General features: G+C 48.8%; 1 protein-coding gene across 1 annotated transcript in view; it reads left to right on the top strand.

Annotated features, from left to right (window-relative positions):
* Window positions 1-18,348, top strand: part of BUB3 (BUB3 mitotic checkpoint protein) — an 86,261-nt gene that overhangs the window by 30,893 nt on the left and 37,020 nt on the right. Inside the window, exon 3 of the mRNA XM_030202560.1 lies at window positions 3,239-3,308. Coding sequence (XP_030058420.1) covers window positions 3,239-3,308 — 70 coding nt within the window. The remainder of the gene's footprint in view (window positions 1-3,238; window positions 3,309-18,348) is intronic.

Genomic DNA, 18,348 nt, shown 5'->3' with positions numbered 1-18,348 from the left:
TCGTCTTGTAATTTTTCGCAATCCTGTCGCGAGTTAACGACTTTGAATAACTTTGTGTCATCAGCAAATTTAATTACCTCGCTAGTTACTCCCATCTCTAAATCATTTATAAATATATTAAAAAGCAGCGGTCCTAGCACAGATTCCTGAGGAACCCCACTAACTACCCTTCTCCATTGTGAATACTGTCCATTTAACCCCACTCTCTGTTTCCTATCCTTCAACCAGTTTTTAATCCACAATAGGACATTTCCTCCTATCCCATGACCCTCCAATTTCCTCTGTAGCTTTTCATGAGGTACCTTGTCAAACGCCTTTTGAAAATCCAGATACACAATATCAACCGGCTCCCCTTTGTCCACATGTTTGTTTACTCCTTCAAAGAATTGAAGTAAATTGGTCAGGCAAGATTTCCCCACACAAAAGCCGTGCTGACTCGGTCTCAGTAATCCATGTCCTCGGATGTGCTCTGTAATTTTGTTTTTAATAATAGCCTCTACGATTTTCCCCGGCACCGACGTCAGACTCACCGGTCTATAATTTCCTGCATCTCCCCTGGAGCCTTTTTTAAAAATGGGCGTTACATTGGCCACCCTCCAATCTTCCGGTACCACGCTCGATTTTAAGGATAAGGTGCATATCACTAGCAGTAGCTCTGCAAGCTCATTTTTCAGTTCTATCAGTACTTTAGGATGAATACCATCCGGTCCAGGAGATTTGCTACTCTTCAGTTTGCCGAACTGCCCCATTATGTCCTCCAGGTTTACCGTGAAGTCAGTAAGTTTCTCCGACTCGTCCGCTTGAAATACCATTTCCGACACCGGTATCCCACCCAAATCTTCCTCGGTGAAGACCGAAGCAAAGAATTCATTCAGTCTCTCTGCTATGTCTTTGTCTTCCTTGATCGCCCCTTTTACCCCTCGGTCATCTAGCGGCCCAACCGATTCTTTTGCCGGCTTCCTGCTTTTAATATACCGAAAAATTTTTTTACTATGTTTTTTTGCCTCTAATGCTATCTTTTTTTCGTAATCCCTCTTGGCTTTCTTTATCTGTGCCTTGCATTTGCTTTGACACTCCTTATGCTGTTTCTTGTTATTTTCAGACGGTTCCTTCTTCCATTTTCTGAAGGCGTTTCTTTTAGCCCTAATAGCTTCCTTCACCTCACTTTTCAACCAGGCCGGCTGTCTTTTGGAGTTCCGTCTTTCTTTTCTAATTCGCGGAATATGTATGGCTTGGGCCTCCAGGATGGTATTTTTGAACAGCGTCCACGCCTGTTGTACAGTTTTTACTCTCTCAGTTGCCCCCCTAAGTTTTTTTTTTTACCGTTCTTCTCGTTTTATCATAGTCTCCTTTTTTAAAGTTAAACGCTAACGTATTTGACTTTCTGTGTACAGTTACTTCAAGGTCGATATCAAAACTGATCACTGTTATCAAGCGGCCCCAGTACCATAACATCCCTCACCAGATCATGCGCTCCACTAAGGACCAAGTCTAGAATTTTTCCTTCTCTCGTCGGCTCCTGCACCAGTTGCTCCATAAAGCTGTCCTTGATTTCATCAAGGAATTGTATCTCTGTAGCGTGTCCCATTGTATCTCTGTAGCGGGTTGATGAGGTTTCAGTTATCCCACAACTCCATGGTGGTGGATGCTGCTCTCAAAAAAGCCAGGAGTACTAGGGACTATGCCTCGGCTTCCAAGGCGTGTCGCAAGTTCTTGACTAGGAGCACTTGCAACACTTTTGACGTGGCATCCAGAATCTCTGCCCAAGGTATAGCAATTCGCAGACTCTCGTGGCTGCGTGTTTCTGACCTGGACCATTCGGTCCAGCAGAGAATGGCGGATGCCCCTTGCCGGGGGGATAATCTTTTTGGAGAGGAGGTCACTGACAAAATCAAAAAGCATACAGAGGCTTTGTCTTCTGCAACCACCTCATCCAGGAGGTATTTTGGTGGATTTCAGAGTGCTTCCTATTCCTACTCTAGGCGTAGGTAATGCTCCTGCGGCTTGCCAGCCTGCTCAGACTCAGCCCGAGCGCGCTTGTTCTCGTCAACAGCGTGCTCCCAAGGCCCCTGCTGCTCCCCAGCAAAAGCAAGGGACGGTTGGTTAAACTTTTTTCACCAAAGGTGGCCTCTTATAACCTCCGATCGGTTGGTTCTTTAAATAGTCTGGTTAGGATACACCCTCAATTTGTTATCGAAATGTCCAAATTGCCCACCGAGAATTCATTCAGTTCTCATCACAAGCAGGTACTTGCAGAGGAACTCTCTGCCCTTCTAAAGGCCCATGCGGTCGAACCAGTTCCACCAGGGGAAGAAGGGCTGGGATTCTATTCTAGCTACTTCCTTGTGCAGAAAAAGACGGGGGATGCATCCCATCCTAGACCTAAGGGCCCTAAACAAATTCCTAGTTCGAGAAAAGTTCAGGATGGTTTCCCTGGGCACCCTTCTTCCCATGATTCAGGAAAACGATTGGCTATGCTCTCTGAACTTGAAGGATGCATATACACACATCCCGATAATTCCAGCTCACACACAGGAAGTATCTTCAGATGGGAACACATCACTTTCAGTACCGCATGTTGCCCTTTGGCCTTGCTTCAGCTCCTAGGGTTTTTACGAAATGCCTAGTGGTAGTCGCAGTGTCGCTATGCAGGCTGGGAGTGCATGTGTTCCCTTATCTCAACGATTGGCTGGTGAAGAGCACCTCGAAGGAAGGTGCTCGGGAGTCAATGCGGATGACTATTCGGGTGCTGGAAGTACTAGGGTTCGTTACAAGATCTTCCGAAGTCCCATCTCCATCCACAGGAGTTTTCCATATTTTCCGACAACGGGTCGGTCCCGTTTACATCTGATAATGGAACCTGTACTGTACAAACATAAACGTAATCTATTAAATATTATCCAGTTAATGGTCTGTGTGAATAGCCACGTCTTTATTTGTTTTCAGAAAGTACAGATATTGGGTAAAGATGAGGTTTGAGAATGACGTACAAAAATTATGTACACGTGTATGGAAGTGCTTATAATTTGCTGGCCTACTTCTAGGAGCTTTGTACTAGTATACTTTACTGTTATCCTGTAGAATTCACTGCTGTTCATTAGTGAGATCCCTGCCTTTGCCCTCACTTCTGTCCTCCTGCTGCATCCTTTGTTAACCACTGAAACTCACAAGCTGTTCTGTTTTTTCTTTCCTTTGCTGCTTCACATAGTCATGAATGTATGTTGGTCTTGTGTTGCAGGACCCAACCCATGCATGGAGTGGAGGATTAGATCTCCAACTGAAGATGCATGATCTGAATACAGATGCAGGTAATTTTAGTAGAACAGACTGCTTTTGTACATACACACCTCTTGTTTCTTGCTACTGGGAATGAATGAAGGATGTAGTTCAGGGATCTGTTCTTTCCAACACTTTTGTAAGTGACAAATATTTCTTACTAACTACAGACAAATATTTTAAGCGACCTTCAGAAAGAACTCACTCCATTATTTTATTTTGTAAAGTGAAGCTAATCTCCTACGTTTCAGTAAATAGTCCTATAATCATTTTTTTAAAATTATTTCTCATATATCAAAATAAATAAATTAAACCACTTGTGACAGAAAAGTGGAAAGAAACAAGTTGCAAAATTAGAAATCAACTTAATTATACAAGAAAAAAGTACATTCCTTCTTAGACCACCATAACTAGGGGGAGTGAAAGGAAAACAAGGAGATCAAATAAAAGCAAAATATAAGTAAGGCTATAAACATGAGAAACTCCAGTGATAAAAACTATGTTACTTGCTAAGTCTGTCCATTGGTGATCTTCTCAATGACCAGGACGGCCTTCAACTGGTCTGGTTGGACAAAAGTATACTTCATTCTCCGAGGACAAGCAGGCTGCTTGTTCTCACTGATGGGTGACGTCCACGGCAGCCCCTCCAATCGGAAACTTCACTAGCAAAGTCCTTTGCTAGCCCTCGCGCGCCCGCGCGCACCGCGCATGCGCGGCCGTCTTCCCGCCCGAAACCGGCTCGAGCCGGCCAGTCTTCTTTTGTCCGCACTCGGTACGGTCGTGTTTTCGCCGTGTCGAGCCCCGAAAAGTCGACCTCGCGCGTCCAATTTGTTTTGAACGTGTTTTTTTCCTTCGGGAAAGCTTTGTCCTAGTCGGGAAGTGCTCCGGAAACCCCTCGCCGGGTTTCGTGTAAATCCTCCCCGTACTTCTAGCTTTTTTGCCCCGGTAAGTTTTCTTTCGTCGTCGGGGTAGGCCTCTTTTCGGCCTCGGTCGAGATTTTTTTCTCCCTCTAAATTTTGGTGCTCCAAATTTCGCCATTTCGGCTTTTGATTTCGCCGGCGTGATTTTTCCGCCCATGACATCGAAGCCTTCCAGCGGCTTCAAGAAGTGCACCCAGTGCGCCCGGGTTATCTCGCTCACTGATCGACACTCGTCGTGTCTTCAGTGTCTGGGGGCCGAGCACCGCCCTCAGAACTGTAGTCTGTGTTCCCTGCTTCAAAGGCGGACTCAGGTAGCGAGACTAGCCCAGTGGAACGTGTTGTTCTCGGGCTCTTCGTCGGCATCGGCACCGGGATCTTCGAGTGCATCGACGTCGTCAGCGTCCAGACCATCTTCCTCGGCCGCCCCTGCATCGAGTGCATCGAGGCATCGGGCCTCTGCATCGGCGCCGAGACATCGGATAGCTGCATCGACGTCGGTGGTACCAGGACCTCGTCTGCTGATGTCGTCGGACGGTGGTGCATCGGGTGGAGTGCAGGTGAGGGCTGTCCATTCCCCTGCTGGTGGCGGTGAGCCCTCGGGTGGGTCTCCTCCTACCCTGAGGGCTCCTGCGGTACAGCCCCCCCGAGATCGACCTTCTTCAGTCTCGGCCCCGAGGAAGCGACGGGTGGATTCGACGTCCTCCTCGTCGGTGCCGGGGAGCTCCGGTGACATGCTTCGGAAGAAATCGAAGAAGCATCGACACCGGTCTCCTCCCCGTGTCGGCACCGAGAGCTCTGGGTCGCCGAGGGATTCGGCACCCAGCAGGCATCGGCACCGAGAGGACCGCTCACCCTCTGTTCAGGAGGTGTCGATGCGCTCCGCTCTGGACAGCCCGGAACAGCCTCCACGCCCGGAACAGGTTCTGACGTCGACGCCTGCATCGACCTCTCAGCCTTTCTCCGCAGCCACTCTAAACGAGAGCCTCCGGGCCGTTCTCCCAGAGATTCTGGGAGAGCTGTTGCGCCCTACCCCTCCGGTACCGGCGGTGCTTGCGCCTCCGGTACCGTCGAGCGTGGCGCCGGCTGGCCCATCGCCCAGGTTGAGGTCCCCGACGTCGGTACCCCGCGTGCGGTGCCGACCGCGGCCACCTCCCAGGAAGGCTCCCCGACTACGTCGGCGGAGGGAGCTTCGCCGATGCGGGCCAGGGAGTCTACCTCTCGACGCCCCCATCGTGGACGTGGCTCCACAGAGTCGAGCAGGGCGAGGTTGCAGACACAGGTCCGTGAACTTGTGTCTGACACCGAGGGTGAGGCCTCATGGGAGGAAGAGGAAGATCCCAGATATTTCTCTGACGAGGAGTCTGAGGGTCTTCCGTCTGATCCCACTCCCTCTCCTGAGAGACAGCTTTCTCCTCCCGAGAGTCTGTCTTTTGCCTCCTTTGTCCGGGAGATGTCTACGGCCATCCCCTTCCCGGTGGTTGTGGAGGACGAGCCCAGGGCTGAAATGTTTGAGCTCCTGGACTATCCTTCTCCACCTAAGGAAGCGTCCACTGTTCCCTTGCACCATGTCCTGAAAAAGACATTGCTTGCGAACTGGACCAAGCCATTAAGTAATCCCCACATCCCCAAGAAGATCGAGTCCCAGTACCGGATCCATGGGGACCCAGAGCTGATGCGCACGCAGTTGCCTCATGATTCTGGAGTTGTGGATCTGGCCCTAAAGAAGGCTAAGAGTTCTAGGGAACATGCTTCGGCGCCCCCGGGCAAAGACGCTAGAACCTTAGACTCCTTTGGGAGGAAGGCCTACCATTCCTCTATGCTCGTGTCCAAGATCCAGTCTTACCAGCTCTACACGAGCATCCACATGCGGAACAATGTGCGGCAGTTGGCGGGCTTGGTTGATGCTCTTCCCCCCGAGCAAGCCAAGCCTTTTCAGGAGGTGGTCAGGCAGCTGAAGGCGTGCAGAAAATTCCTGGCCAGAGGAGTTTATGACACTTTTGATGTTGCGTCCAGGGCCGCTGCTCAAGGTGTGGTGATGCGCAGGCTCTCATGGCTGCGTGCCGCCGACATGGAGAATAGACTCCAGCAGCGGATTGCGGACTCGCCTTGCCGTGCGGACAACATTTTTGGCGAAAAAGTCGAACAGGTGGTAGAGTCTCTCCACCAGCGGGACACCGCATTCGACAAGTTCGCCCGCCGGCAGCCTTCAGCTTCTACCTCTACAGGTAGACGATTTTTCGGGGGAAGGAAGACTGTTCCCTATACTTCTGGCAAGCGTAGGTACAATCCTCCTTCCCGACAGCCTGTGGCCCAGGCTAAGCCCCAGCGCGCTCGCTCTCGTCAGCAGCGTGCGCCTCAGCAAGGCCCCGCGGCTCCCCAGCAAAAGCAAGGGGCGAGCTTTTGACTGGCTCCAGCAGAGCATAGCCGACATCCAAGTGTCCGTGCCGGGCGACCTGCCAGTCGGGGGGAGGTTGAAAGCTTTTCACCAAAGGTGGCCTCTCATAACCTCCGATCAGTGGGTTCTGCAAATAGTCCGGCAGGGATACACCCTCAATTTGGCCTTAAAACCTCCAAATTGTCCACCGGGAGCTCAGTCTTACAGCTTCCAGCACAAGAAGGTACTTGCAGAGGAACTCTCCGCCCTTCTCAGCGCCAATGCGGTCGAGCCCGTGCCATCCGGGCAAGAAGGGCTGGGATTCTATTCCAGGTACTTCCTTGTGGAAAAGAAAACAGGGGGGATGCGTCCCATCCTAGACCTAAGGGCCCTGAACAAATATCTCGTAAAAGAAAAGTTCAGGATGCTTTCCCTGGGCACCCTTCTCCCCATGATTCAGCAAAACGATTGGCTATGCTCTCTGGACTTGAAGGATGCCTACACACACATCCCGATACTGCCAGCTCACAGACAGTATCTGCGATTTCAGCTGGGCACACGCCACTTCCAGTACTGTGTGCTACCCTTTGGGCTCGCCTCTGCGCCCAGGGTGTTCACAAAGTGCCTAGCTGTGGTAGCAGCGGCGCTTCGCAGGCTGGGGGTGCACGTGTTCCCATATCTCGACGATTGGCTGGTGAAGAACACATCCGAGGCAGGAGCCCTGCAGTCCATGCAGATGACTATTCGCCTCCTGGAGCTACTGGGGTTTGTGATAAATTACCCAAAGTCCCATCTTCTCCCAGTGCAGAAACTCGAATTCATCGGAGCCCTGCTGGATTCTCGGACGGCTCGCGCCTATCTCCCAGAGGCGAGAGCCAACAACTTGTTGTCCCTCGTCTCGCGGGTGCGAGCGTCCCAGCAGATCACAGCTCGGCAGATGTTGAGATTGCTGGGCCACATGGCCTCCACAGTTCATGTGACTCCCATGGCCCGCCTTCACATGAGATCTGCTCAATGGACCCTAGCCTCCCAGTGGTATCAGGCCGCTGGGGGTCTAGAGGACGTGATCCACCTGTCCACGAGTTTCCTCGAATCCCTGTATTGGTGGACGATTTGCTCCAATTTGACTCTGGGACGCCCCTTCCAAATTCCTCAGCCACAAAAAGTGCTGACCACGGATGCGTCTCTCCTGGGATGGGGAGCTCATGTCGATGGGCTTCACACCCAAGGAAGGTGGTCCCTCCAAGAAAGCGATCTACAGATCAATCTTCTGGAGTTGCGAGCGATCTGGAACGCTCTGAAGGCTTTCAGAGATCGGCTGTCCCACCAAATTATCCAAATTCAGACAGACAATCAGGTTGCCATGTACTATGTCAACAAGCAGGGGGGCACCGGATCTCGCCCCCTGTGTCAGGAAGCCGTCAGCATGTGGCTCTGGGCTCGCCGTCAAGGCATGGTGCTCCAAGCCACATATCTGGCAGGCGTAAACAACAGTCTGGCCGACAGGTTGAGCAGGATTATGCAACCTCACGAGTGGTCGCTCAATTCCCGTGTGGTGCGACAGATCTTCCAGGCGTGGGGCACCCCCCTGGTGGATCTCTTCGCATCTCAAGTGAACCACAAGGTCCCTCAGTTCTGTTCCAGGCTTCAGGCCCACGGCAGACTGGCGTCGGATGCCTTCCTCCTGGATTGGGGGGAAGGTCTGCTGTATGCTTATCCTCCCATACCTCTGGTGGGGAAGACTTTGTTGAAACTCAAGCAAGACCGAGGCACCATGATTCTGATTGCTCCCTTTTGGCCGCGTCAGATCTGGTTCCCTCTTCTTCTGGAATTATCCTCCGAAGAACCGTGGAGATTGGAGTGTTTTCCGACCCTCATCACGCAGGACGAAGGGGCTCTTCTGCATCCCAACCTCCAGTCCCTGGCTCTCACGGCCTGGATGTTGAGGGCGTAGACTTTGCCTCTTTGGGTCTGCCAGAGGGTGTCTCCCGCATCTTGCTTGCTTCCAGGAAAGACTCCACTAAGAGAAGTTACTTCTTTCATTGGAGGAGGTTTGCCGTCTGGTGTGACAGCAAGGCCCTAGATCCTCGCTCTTGTCCTACACAGACCCTGCTTGAATACCTTCTGCACTTGTCTGAGTCTGGTCTGAAGACCAACTCCGTAAGGGTTCACCTTAGTGCAATCAGTGCATACCATTACCAAGTGGAAGGTAAGCCGATCTCAGGACAGCCTTTAGTTGTTCGCTTCATGAGAGGTTTGCTTTTGTCAAAGCCCCCTGTCAAGCCTCCTACAGTGTCATGGGATCTCAATGTCGTTCTCACCCAGCTGATGAAACCTCCTTTCGAGCCACTGAATTCCTGCCATCCGAAGTACTTGACCTGGAAGGTCATTTTCTTGGTGGCAGTTACTTCGGCTCGTAGAGTCAGTGAGCTGCAGGCCCTGGTAGCCCAGGCCCCTTACACTAAATTTCATCACAACAGAGTAGTCCTCCGCACTCACCCTAAGTTCCTGCCAAAGGTGGTGTCGGAGTTCCATCTGAACCAGTCAATTGTCTTGCCAACATTCTTTCCCCGTCCTCATTCCTGCCCTGCTGAACGTCAGCTGCACACATTGGACTGCAAGAGAGCATTGGCCTTCTACCTGGAGCGGACACAGCCCCACAGACAGTCCGCCCAATTGTTTGTTTCTTTTGACCCCAATAGGAGGGGAGTGGCTGTAGGGAAACGCACCATATCCAATTGGCTAGCAGATTGCATTTCCTTCACTTACGCCCAGGCGGGGCTGGCTCTTGAGGGTCATGTCACGGCTCATAATGTTAGAGCCATGGCTGCGTCGGTAGCCCACTTGAAGTCAGCCTCCATTGAAGAAATTTGCAAAGCTGCGACGTGGGCTTCTGTCCACACATTCACATCCCATTACTGCCTGCAGCAGGATACCCGACGCGACAGTCGGTTCGGGCAGTCAGTTCTTCAGAACCTGTTTGGGCTTTAGGATCCAACTCCACCCCCCGAGGGCCCTGTTTGTTCTGTTCCAGGCTACACTCCCAGTTAGTTGGTAAATTTTTTAGGTCAATCTCTGTTATGTCCTCGCCGTTGCGAGGCCCAATTGACCATGGTTGTTGTTTTGAGTGAGCCTGGGGGCTAGGGATACCCCATCAGTGAGAACAAGCAGCCTGCTTGTCCTCGGAGAAAGCGAATGCTACATACCTGTAGAAGGTATTCTCCGAGGACAGCAGGCTGATTGTTCTCACCAACCCGCCCGCCTCCCCTTTGGAGTTGTGTCTTCCCTTGAAGTGTATTGTCTTGCTACATACTGGACTGGCCGGCTCGAGCCGGTTTCGGGCGGGAAGACGGCCGCGCATGCGCGGTGCGCGCGGGCGCGCGAGGGCTAGCAAAGGACTTTGCTAGTGAAGTTTCCGATTGGAGGGGCTGCCGTGGACGTCACCCATCAGTGAGAACAATCAGCCTGCTGTCCTCGGAGAATACCTTCTACAGGTATGTAGCATTCGCTTTCCCAGATAAATTACTAAACACAGGGGTAAGCCAACAAAAAAGATGCCCCTAAAGATAATACATCTTGATGCAAAGCCAAAAAAGTTTTTTGATGATCTTGAGTCTGTTTTGTAACATCTGGGTAAAACCAGATTTTCTTTCCACAAAAAAGGTGTCTGAGAATTTCTAGTATATATCCTCATTTCAGCATTTAGATCTTGCTCAAATACAAATAAGGCAACCCAAGTCATATGTTCATAGGTTTCACTCAAATGATGTGCTGACCCATCTAAATTTTCCCATCGCCCCTCACATACCACGGCCTCATTTGATTTACCCACAGATTTAGAAGGTATATAATATGTTGCTATGTTATGTTACGTTATTCAATGGAGCTATAGTTTCAGAGGTAAATTTTAGTATTTCAAGCAAATATCTTTTGAAGCAATTAGCAGGTGAAACCCCAGGAACCTTAGGAAAGTTCAAAAAAGCCAAGGTTCAGTCTTCTGTTGTAGTTTTCAATTTGCTCAAGTTTCCTATGGATTGACTGTATACTTAAACTAGAGGAGACATCCTGCAATACTTTTACTTCAGACTTAATAGAATCAATCTGCTCTATAAATTCATTTTTCATATTTACCAAAGTCTCAGATTATTAACTTTACTCACAAGAACAGTTAACTTCTTTGTGGATTTATCAACGGACACATCCAATTTCTGAAGAACTCTTCAAATGTTCTCCAGCTAAGGCGCCGCGGGGGTTCCAACCAGCTCCTGAACTGGCATCCGGTCCTGACCTGATATAACCAGCAGCACAGATGCCCTCAACGCGAAACTGCCTGCTTGCAATGTCTGTAGGGGAGTCCTACAACGATGTTGCAAGGTCTGGATGATCTGGAGGCGAGAGTATCACATTCATAAGAACAAGTTCCTGAAGGAAAATTCCATAGTCTGTTATCGAGATGGACATGGAAGGAGACACTGCTTACCCCGGGATTGGTAGCATGGAATGTTGCTACTAATTAGGTTTCTGCCAGGTACTTGTGACCTGGATTGGTCACTGTTGGAAGAAGGATATTGAGCTAGATGGACCCTTGGTCTGACCCAGTATGGATATTCTTATGTTACATAAGTACATAAGTATTGCCATACTTGGAAAGACCAAAGGCCCATCGAGCCCGGCATCCTGTTTCCAACAGTGGCCAATCCAGGTCACAAATACCTGGCAAGATCCCAAAAATGTACAAAACATTTTATACTGCTTATCCCAGAAATAGTGGATTTTCCCCAAGTTCATTTAATAACAGTCTATGGAGTTTTCCTTTTGGAAGCCGTCCAAACCTTTTTGTAAACTCTGCTAAGCTAACCGCCTTTACCACATTCTCTGGCAACGAATTCCAGCGTTTAATTACACGTTGAGTGAAGTTAAACTCTGCAATTGGTCGCTCTTCTTTGAACCTTTTCTAATTCTGCTATATCTTTTTTTGTGATATGGGTACCAGAATTGAACACAGTACTCAAAAGTGAGGTCACTCCATGGAGCGATACAGAAGCAGTATAATATTCTTGGTCTTATTTTGCATCCCTTCCCTAATAATTCTTAGCATTCTGTTTGGTTTTTTGGCCGCCGCCGCACACAACCCAAGAGCAGAGGGCTGTCCTTCACCTTCCGCTTCAGTCCTATAACAATTTTGATTAATTTTTTTTTAATGCAAGTAAAAACATTTGCCTATTAAAAACAAATGTGTAAAATTGACAATTGCTTATTAGTAAGGTGCTTATCTGACTTGTACTGAAAAATTGCTGATTAATTGCAAACAGTTATATCTGAGTCGGCATCAGGCTTCAAATATTCTACCTAACGGACCAGTGTGAACAAATTGCCAACTTAAGGAAAAATTCCAGCTGATCTGGTTTTTATGGTTTAACAATTTTTATTGATCAAATAAAGACAGTACAGTGGTAATATCAAACATCGTGTCTTTTGTTTTGTGTTACATATTGAATCGACCCATCCCCTGTTTCTTCCTTCATTGTGGTGTACAGGGAGGGAGATAAGCATAGCTAAGAACAATTATTGTATAATATCACCATGATAGTAGTCATTAAGTCAAAATGAGAGGAAATTTGCCAACCCCCCCTATTCTTATGTGCTCTCCCCCCCCCCCCCCCGCCCCCCTTTCCCAATAGAGAAAATTCAAACAATAAAACTCCCAGGATATGCCTATGTGGGCCTGGGTTGTTATGACCCCTTCAGGCGTTCACCTGTCCCACAATTAACAACAACGCCCCCCCCCCCCCCCCATACCATGAATATAGGGCTGCAATACAGTGGAATTATCAAGGCCATTAACCTATAGATTATTAAGGAGTAGTCTTCGACCTCGAGGATGGAGAATATTTAAGGAAGGATTCCAAGTCGACATGAAACGTTGTTTGCGTTTAAAAGATCCCTTTGCCTCTTTAGCTTCCCATGTTGCCAGCATATGCAGCTGATTCTTCCAATGCCAGTAAGCAGGAGGCTCTGCAGTGGTCCAGTGTTGTAAAATGCATTTGCGTGCCAGCAAAGTCAGCTTACGAAATAGCGTAACATATTACCCTTCTTTAGTTCTCTAGTAGCCCCGGGAATGTCCAGTAAGAAGTGTTCCACTGTGCCAGATATCCCCACTCTCAGTAAAAATGCCATGAATCTTCGAAAGTGGCCCCAAAAAGACTGTACTTTGGGACATGACCAAAAAGAGTGCTAAAAGGAGTATGGTGATAGCCACACTTGGGACACCGAGAGTCCTGCACCTCCCCCCCCCCCCCTCCCCATGTGAAATAGTTGTGACGAGCCCAAGTAGGCCCTGTGTATGACTCAGTAATGACATTCCCTTAAGCGTGCATCATATGTGAGAGCTGGAAGTTTCCTCAAAGTGCACATGATGTCCCAAGCAGGCAACGGTGTACCCAGGTCTTGTTCCCATTAAGTTCAGTGTAATCTCTTGGGGGTTCCAATTTAGTAAGGGCCCTGTAGAGGCCTGAGACTGAGACCCCTTCAGAAGAGAGCTCCTGAAAAAACTCCCTAATGCGGTCTCCCACATGTTGGACCAGGGTATGAATGTCTAAGGAAGTTATGTAGTGCTTAATCTGACAATAAGCAAACCTGTTACCCCAAGTAGGACCCACCTGACCATGGAGCTCCTCAAAAGTAAGGAGTGTACCCTCATCACTCAGCAGTGGAGGAGTGGCCTAGTGGTTAGGGTGGTGGACTTTGGTCCTGGGGAACTGAGGAACTGAGTTCGATTCCCGGCACAGGCAGCTCCTTGTGACTCTGGGCAAGTCACTTAACCCTCCATTGCCTGCCGCATTGAGCCTGCCATGAGTGGGAAAGTGCGGGGTACAAATGTAACAAAACAAACAAAACAAAACAGATGCTTCAAGAAAAATATACCTTTACGTTTCCATAAGGCAAAAGCGGTGTTTTCCAAGCCCCGGGCAAAGGCCAAATTACCTTGTATCAAGATCAGATCCGTAGTCTGAGGATCCCCCAGTCCCTTCACGAGCACACTCCACAGCGGGGAAAGTAAAATGCTATGGCTAAGGGCCGAAGGCAGCTGGGACTGTTTGAGATACAGTAAGGAGTGAAAGTTATGGGGAACATAACTGCTGCTGCTTTTTAGCTCCCATTACTTCCCTCACCCATAACTGTCTTGTCTGTATTGCTGTATTGTTTAGATTGTAAGCTCTTTTGAGCAGGGACTGTCTCTTTGTATCAGGTGTTCAGCGCTGCATGCGTCTGGTAGCGCTATACAAATGCTAATAATCCTATATAATAAAACCCACCTCCAACGTTCTGAAGCTGACTGCGTGGACATAAGCCTTGAGACATTTGTGCTTCTGTTGATGCCTCCCACTTCCGGGTGCGTCAGCAGTAAAAGTGCCCAATCAAAACACAGCAGCGTTCAGAACGTTGGAGGCGCAGTTTCAGCCTTTCGCCATGCCCCCCCTCCACCCAACCCCCGATGTCGCTGCAGCCACTGCTCCACTCTCCACCCCCCCAGGTCGCCGCCGCTCTCCCCCTCCATCAAACTTCAGCTCAGCTGCCATTTCCGGCCACTGCTGCTTCTGTTGAGCAGCAGCGGCCAATACAAAAACAAAAAAAACCCAACTTAAACCTGCAAGAATGCTTTCAAAAAGGAAGCAGGGCACCACAGGCAGCCATTGGCTGTCAGCTCTGCATCAGCTCCTCCTCTTACGTCGCTGCGCTCCTCCGGGGTTCTCCTCCAGGGCCAGTGACGTGAGAGGAGGAGCGGATGCAGAGCTGATAGCCGATGGCTGCCTGCGGTGCCCTGCTTCCTTTTTAAAAGCATTTTTGCAGGTTCAATTTGGTTTTTTTTTTGTTTTTGTACCGGCCACTGCTGCTCGACAAGAGAAGCAGCAGTGGCCGGAAATGGCAGCTGAGCTGACGTCGGACGGAGGGGGGGAGCGGCGGCAACCTTGGGGGGGGGGGGGGGGGAGGAGCGGTGGCACCCTGGGGGGGAGGGTGAAGGGGTGAGCGGCTGCGACCTCGTGGGGGGGGGGGGTGGCGAGGGCGGCAGGGGTGGGGCCTGAGACAACGGAGGGGGAAGGGGTCCTGAGGCCAGAGGGGAGGGGGGTCCAGAGACCTGGGAGGGGGGAGGGGTCCTGAGACCAGATATGGAGGGGGGGGCCTGAGACCTGAAAGCAGGGGGGGAGGGAGACCAGATAGGGATGGGGAGGGGGTCCTTCTACCACACAGAGGGAGGGGGGAGGTATCTCTGGCACACACAGTGTCTCTCTCACTCTGTATTGAGACAGACATAGGAAGCAATTGCTTGCCCTTGGATTTGTAGTATGGAGTGTTGCCACAATTTGGGTTTCTGCCAGGTACTTGTGACCTGGCTTGGCCACTGTTTGGAAAACAGAATACTGGGTTAGATGGACCATTGGTCTGACCCAATATAGCTACTCTTATGTTCTTATGTCAGGTATGTATCTTTTTGGGATCATAGTCTGTCGTGTTGAACTGCCAATCCTGGCTTTGGGCAGGTGGCACTGCCATCCCGTCTTTGGATTCACATCCCATTTTTCTGTTGGACACCCTGGCACTCTTGCCTGTGGTCTCTCATTGGGCCATCCTGTTGCCTTTTTACTAGCTTGTCCTTTGTCCTTTTCTAGGATTCTTGGTTATCTTGGACAGTGCCAGCCTTTGGTTCCTTTACTGGATTGTGATCAAGTTTCTTTCCATGTTTGCCAACTTCTCGTTGCCAATGCTGCAGGCTTCTCTAGTGTTCTGATAGGCAACCAGCTGTCCATGGGGTCCCGGTGCTGTTGTCACACGGCTATTTTGTGGGGTTGTTGCCTGCCTCCCTAGGTAGTTTTACCTTGTCTTTGAAGCCCGGTCTTGGGTGGCACTGCCTTCCAGTTGTTTCCATGGCTGGTGTCCTGTTTCTTCCAGGACTACCTTCAGTACATTTTGTGGTATATGCTGCCTCTGTCAGTCGGTCCATAGCTGGATGCCAGACTTTCTTCTGACTCCGGAACTCAAGCTTGGTTCCATCTCTGGAGTTCGAGCCTTACTTCTTCTTGGGCGATAGGTCTTTCTCGTTGGTCGTTGACTCTGGCACCTCTTTTTCTGGTTACAGAGTCTTCTTAGCTGGTTGTTGGGTATTGTTTTCTTATGGATCTGGATAGATCCATTTTCTCCATCTCAGGAGGGTGTCTCTTGCACCGTCTCAGGGTGGCTGGTTCTCTCGTGATCTCGGTCCCTGTCCTGCCTTTGCATCTGGGGTCTGGCTACAGGTCGAAGTTTGTCATGTCTTTGTGGTCCGTTCTGTGGGACTTCTGTGACCCCACCCTACTTGGGGCCATCTCTGAAAACAAATTGCGCTATCCAACTTCAGGGATGTGGATTTAGGTCTATTTCCAGTGATTAAATGCCCAGGTGCTGCAATGGAAGTTGCTTTTATTGCTGGAGAGTTTGCGTTACTTGAAGCACATAGTCCTCCATTAAGGTTCTTTTTTAAAATTGTTAGAATTTTCATAATTACACATAAATCAGGTAACAAAGAAATAGACTAATGCCAATTTCACTAATCATAAGGAAACAAATTATAAATCCTAGTCCATGTCTAGGGGGAGAGAACTTGGGGGCCTTCTCTACTATAAATATATTTGATTCTCCAACAGCAATCTTCCCCCCACCCCACCCCCCAAAAAAAGAAAGAAATTACAAGTCCCCAGAACCAAATCAATTAGCTGTGCCTCTTTTGAAGAAAGATTCCAATTGAAGTGATTCCACAAAAAACAAATTTAGTACCATAAATAGTGATCAAGTACTTGCTTAGAATTTTAAGGGAAGTGGTCATCCCCACATCTAATGCCTTAAGGCAAAACTGCAGTAATGCTCTTTTGTTGGGTTGCATAATGATGTCTGTGGGGCGGTGGTGGGGGTGGGACTTGCTCACCACAAAAGCCCTTTTTCTATAAATACCCTTTCATAACATTTTATTGCAGTTTTTATAAAGAAAACACGAAGCATAGCTCTATTTTTAGTACTATCAATGGTTCTTGAGAAGGAGAAGCTTGGAAGAAGGGGGATATTCTGATCAGGTGATAGCAACTGTTGCAGTCTAGGAAGAAATCCACCCCTCTGCTTATGTTCAGGTATGGAGGATATTTGAGGCATGGAGTCACAATTGAGATGTTTACCCTTTTAGGACTCCCTGACAAATATTTTGGCCATTTTGCAGGAACTCCTTAATATTACGTATTATAGGGGACGTGTTCTGGATCATTGATTGTTTCTCTTCCAGACATTAAATATTTTTTGAGAGGTGTGAAACACTTGTGGCCCCCATGGCATCCACTTTTGCCTCCTTTGATATTTATTCTGGTCCTCTTGGCTTTGAGGGTATCTTTTGAACCAATTGGAGAGGCTTAAGGACCTGATACTGAAAGCAGTTCTTCTGGTGGCAATATGTTCTGCCACGAGAATCTTGGAGTTGCAGGCCCTCTTTTTTTTGGGGGGGGGGGGGGGGGGGGGTCAGGAACCTTTCCTGGTGATGTCAGAGGACAGAGTGGTGAATGACAATATTAACAAATCTATGTAAGCCACATTGAGCCTGCAAATAGGTGGGGGAATGTGGGGTACAAATGCAATAAATAAATGCTTAAAAAATATATATTAAAAAAAAAGTGTAGAGCCATATCTGGGTTGCAGAAACCCAAGGAAATGGTACAGTTTAGGGGCTGAAGACTTTTGTATGTGAAAGAGGCACGGGACTTGGGTGTGATTGTATATAATGATCTTAAGGTAGCCAAACAGGTAGAAACGTTGACCATGAAATCTAGAAGGATGCTTGGGTGCGTAATAAGAGGAGTGGCCAGTAGGAAAAAGGATGTGATAATGCCCCTGTATAAGGCTCCGAGACCTCCTTTAGAATATTGTGTACAATTCTGGAGACTGCACCTTCAAAAAGATATAAATAGGATGGAATCAGTCTAGAGGGCGGCTACTAAAATGGTCCATTGTCGTCGTCATAAAGTGTATGGGGATGGACTTAAAGATCTCAATATGTATACTTTGGAAGAAAGGTGGGAGAGGGGAGATACAATACAGACATTTAAATACCTACTTGGCATAAATGCACAGGAAGTGTTCCTTTCAAATGGAAGGAAGCTGTGGAATGAGGGGGCACAGGGTGAAGTGAAAGGGGTCATAAGTAACTTGAGGAAATACTTCTTCATGGAAAGGGTGGTGAATTCATGGAATGGCCTCCCTGTGGAGATGAAAACTGTATCTGAATTCAAGAAGGATTGGATAAGTATATAGGATTTCTAAGGGAGAGGAGTGGATTGTAGATGACATGTATGGGCAGACTGGATAGGCCATATGGTTTTTACCTGCGTTCATTTTTCTTTGTTGTCTGGTTCCCTCCTTTTTGCCCAAGGTCATATTTTCCTTTGTTACTTCAGTCAGGAAGGATAGTTGAAAGAGACTGCATAGGTGAAGATTTTAAGCATGCCCAAGTGTGTCTACTAGTCTGATCTTTATTTTTGTTGGAAGGATCCAGAAAGGTTGAAACTACCTCAAAAGTGATGTGGTGCCCCTACATCTTTGGACCCATACCACCAGGTCTCAGGTGGGTTCCTGGGCAGAACATATTGTGGGTTCTCTACTGGAAACTTGTGGTTGTCTTTGAAATCCTTTGTGTATCGTTATAGATTATTTGTTAGAGCAAGACAGTACATGGTCTATGGAGCAGACTTGAACTCCCTCCTTATT

This window comes from Microcaecilia unicolor, chromosome 5, assembly GCF_901765095.1.
Source record: "Microcaecilia unicolor chromosome 5, aMicUni1.1, whole genome shotgun sequence".
Lineage (NCBI taxonomy): Eukaryota > Metazoa > Chordata > Amphibia > Gymnophiona > Siphonopidae > Microcaecilia > Microcaecilia unicolor.
Note: the sequence above shows the minus strand (reverse complement) of the source record. Positions and strands in the feature narration are given on the sequence as shown.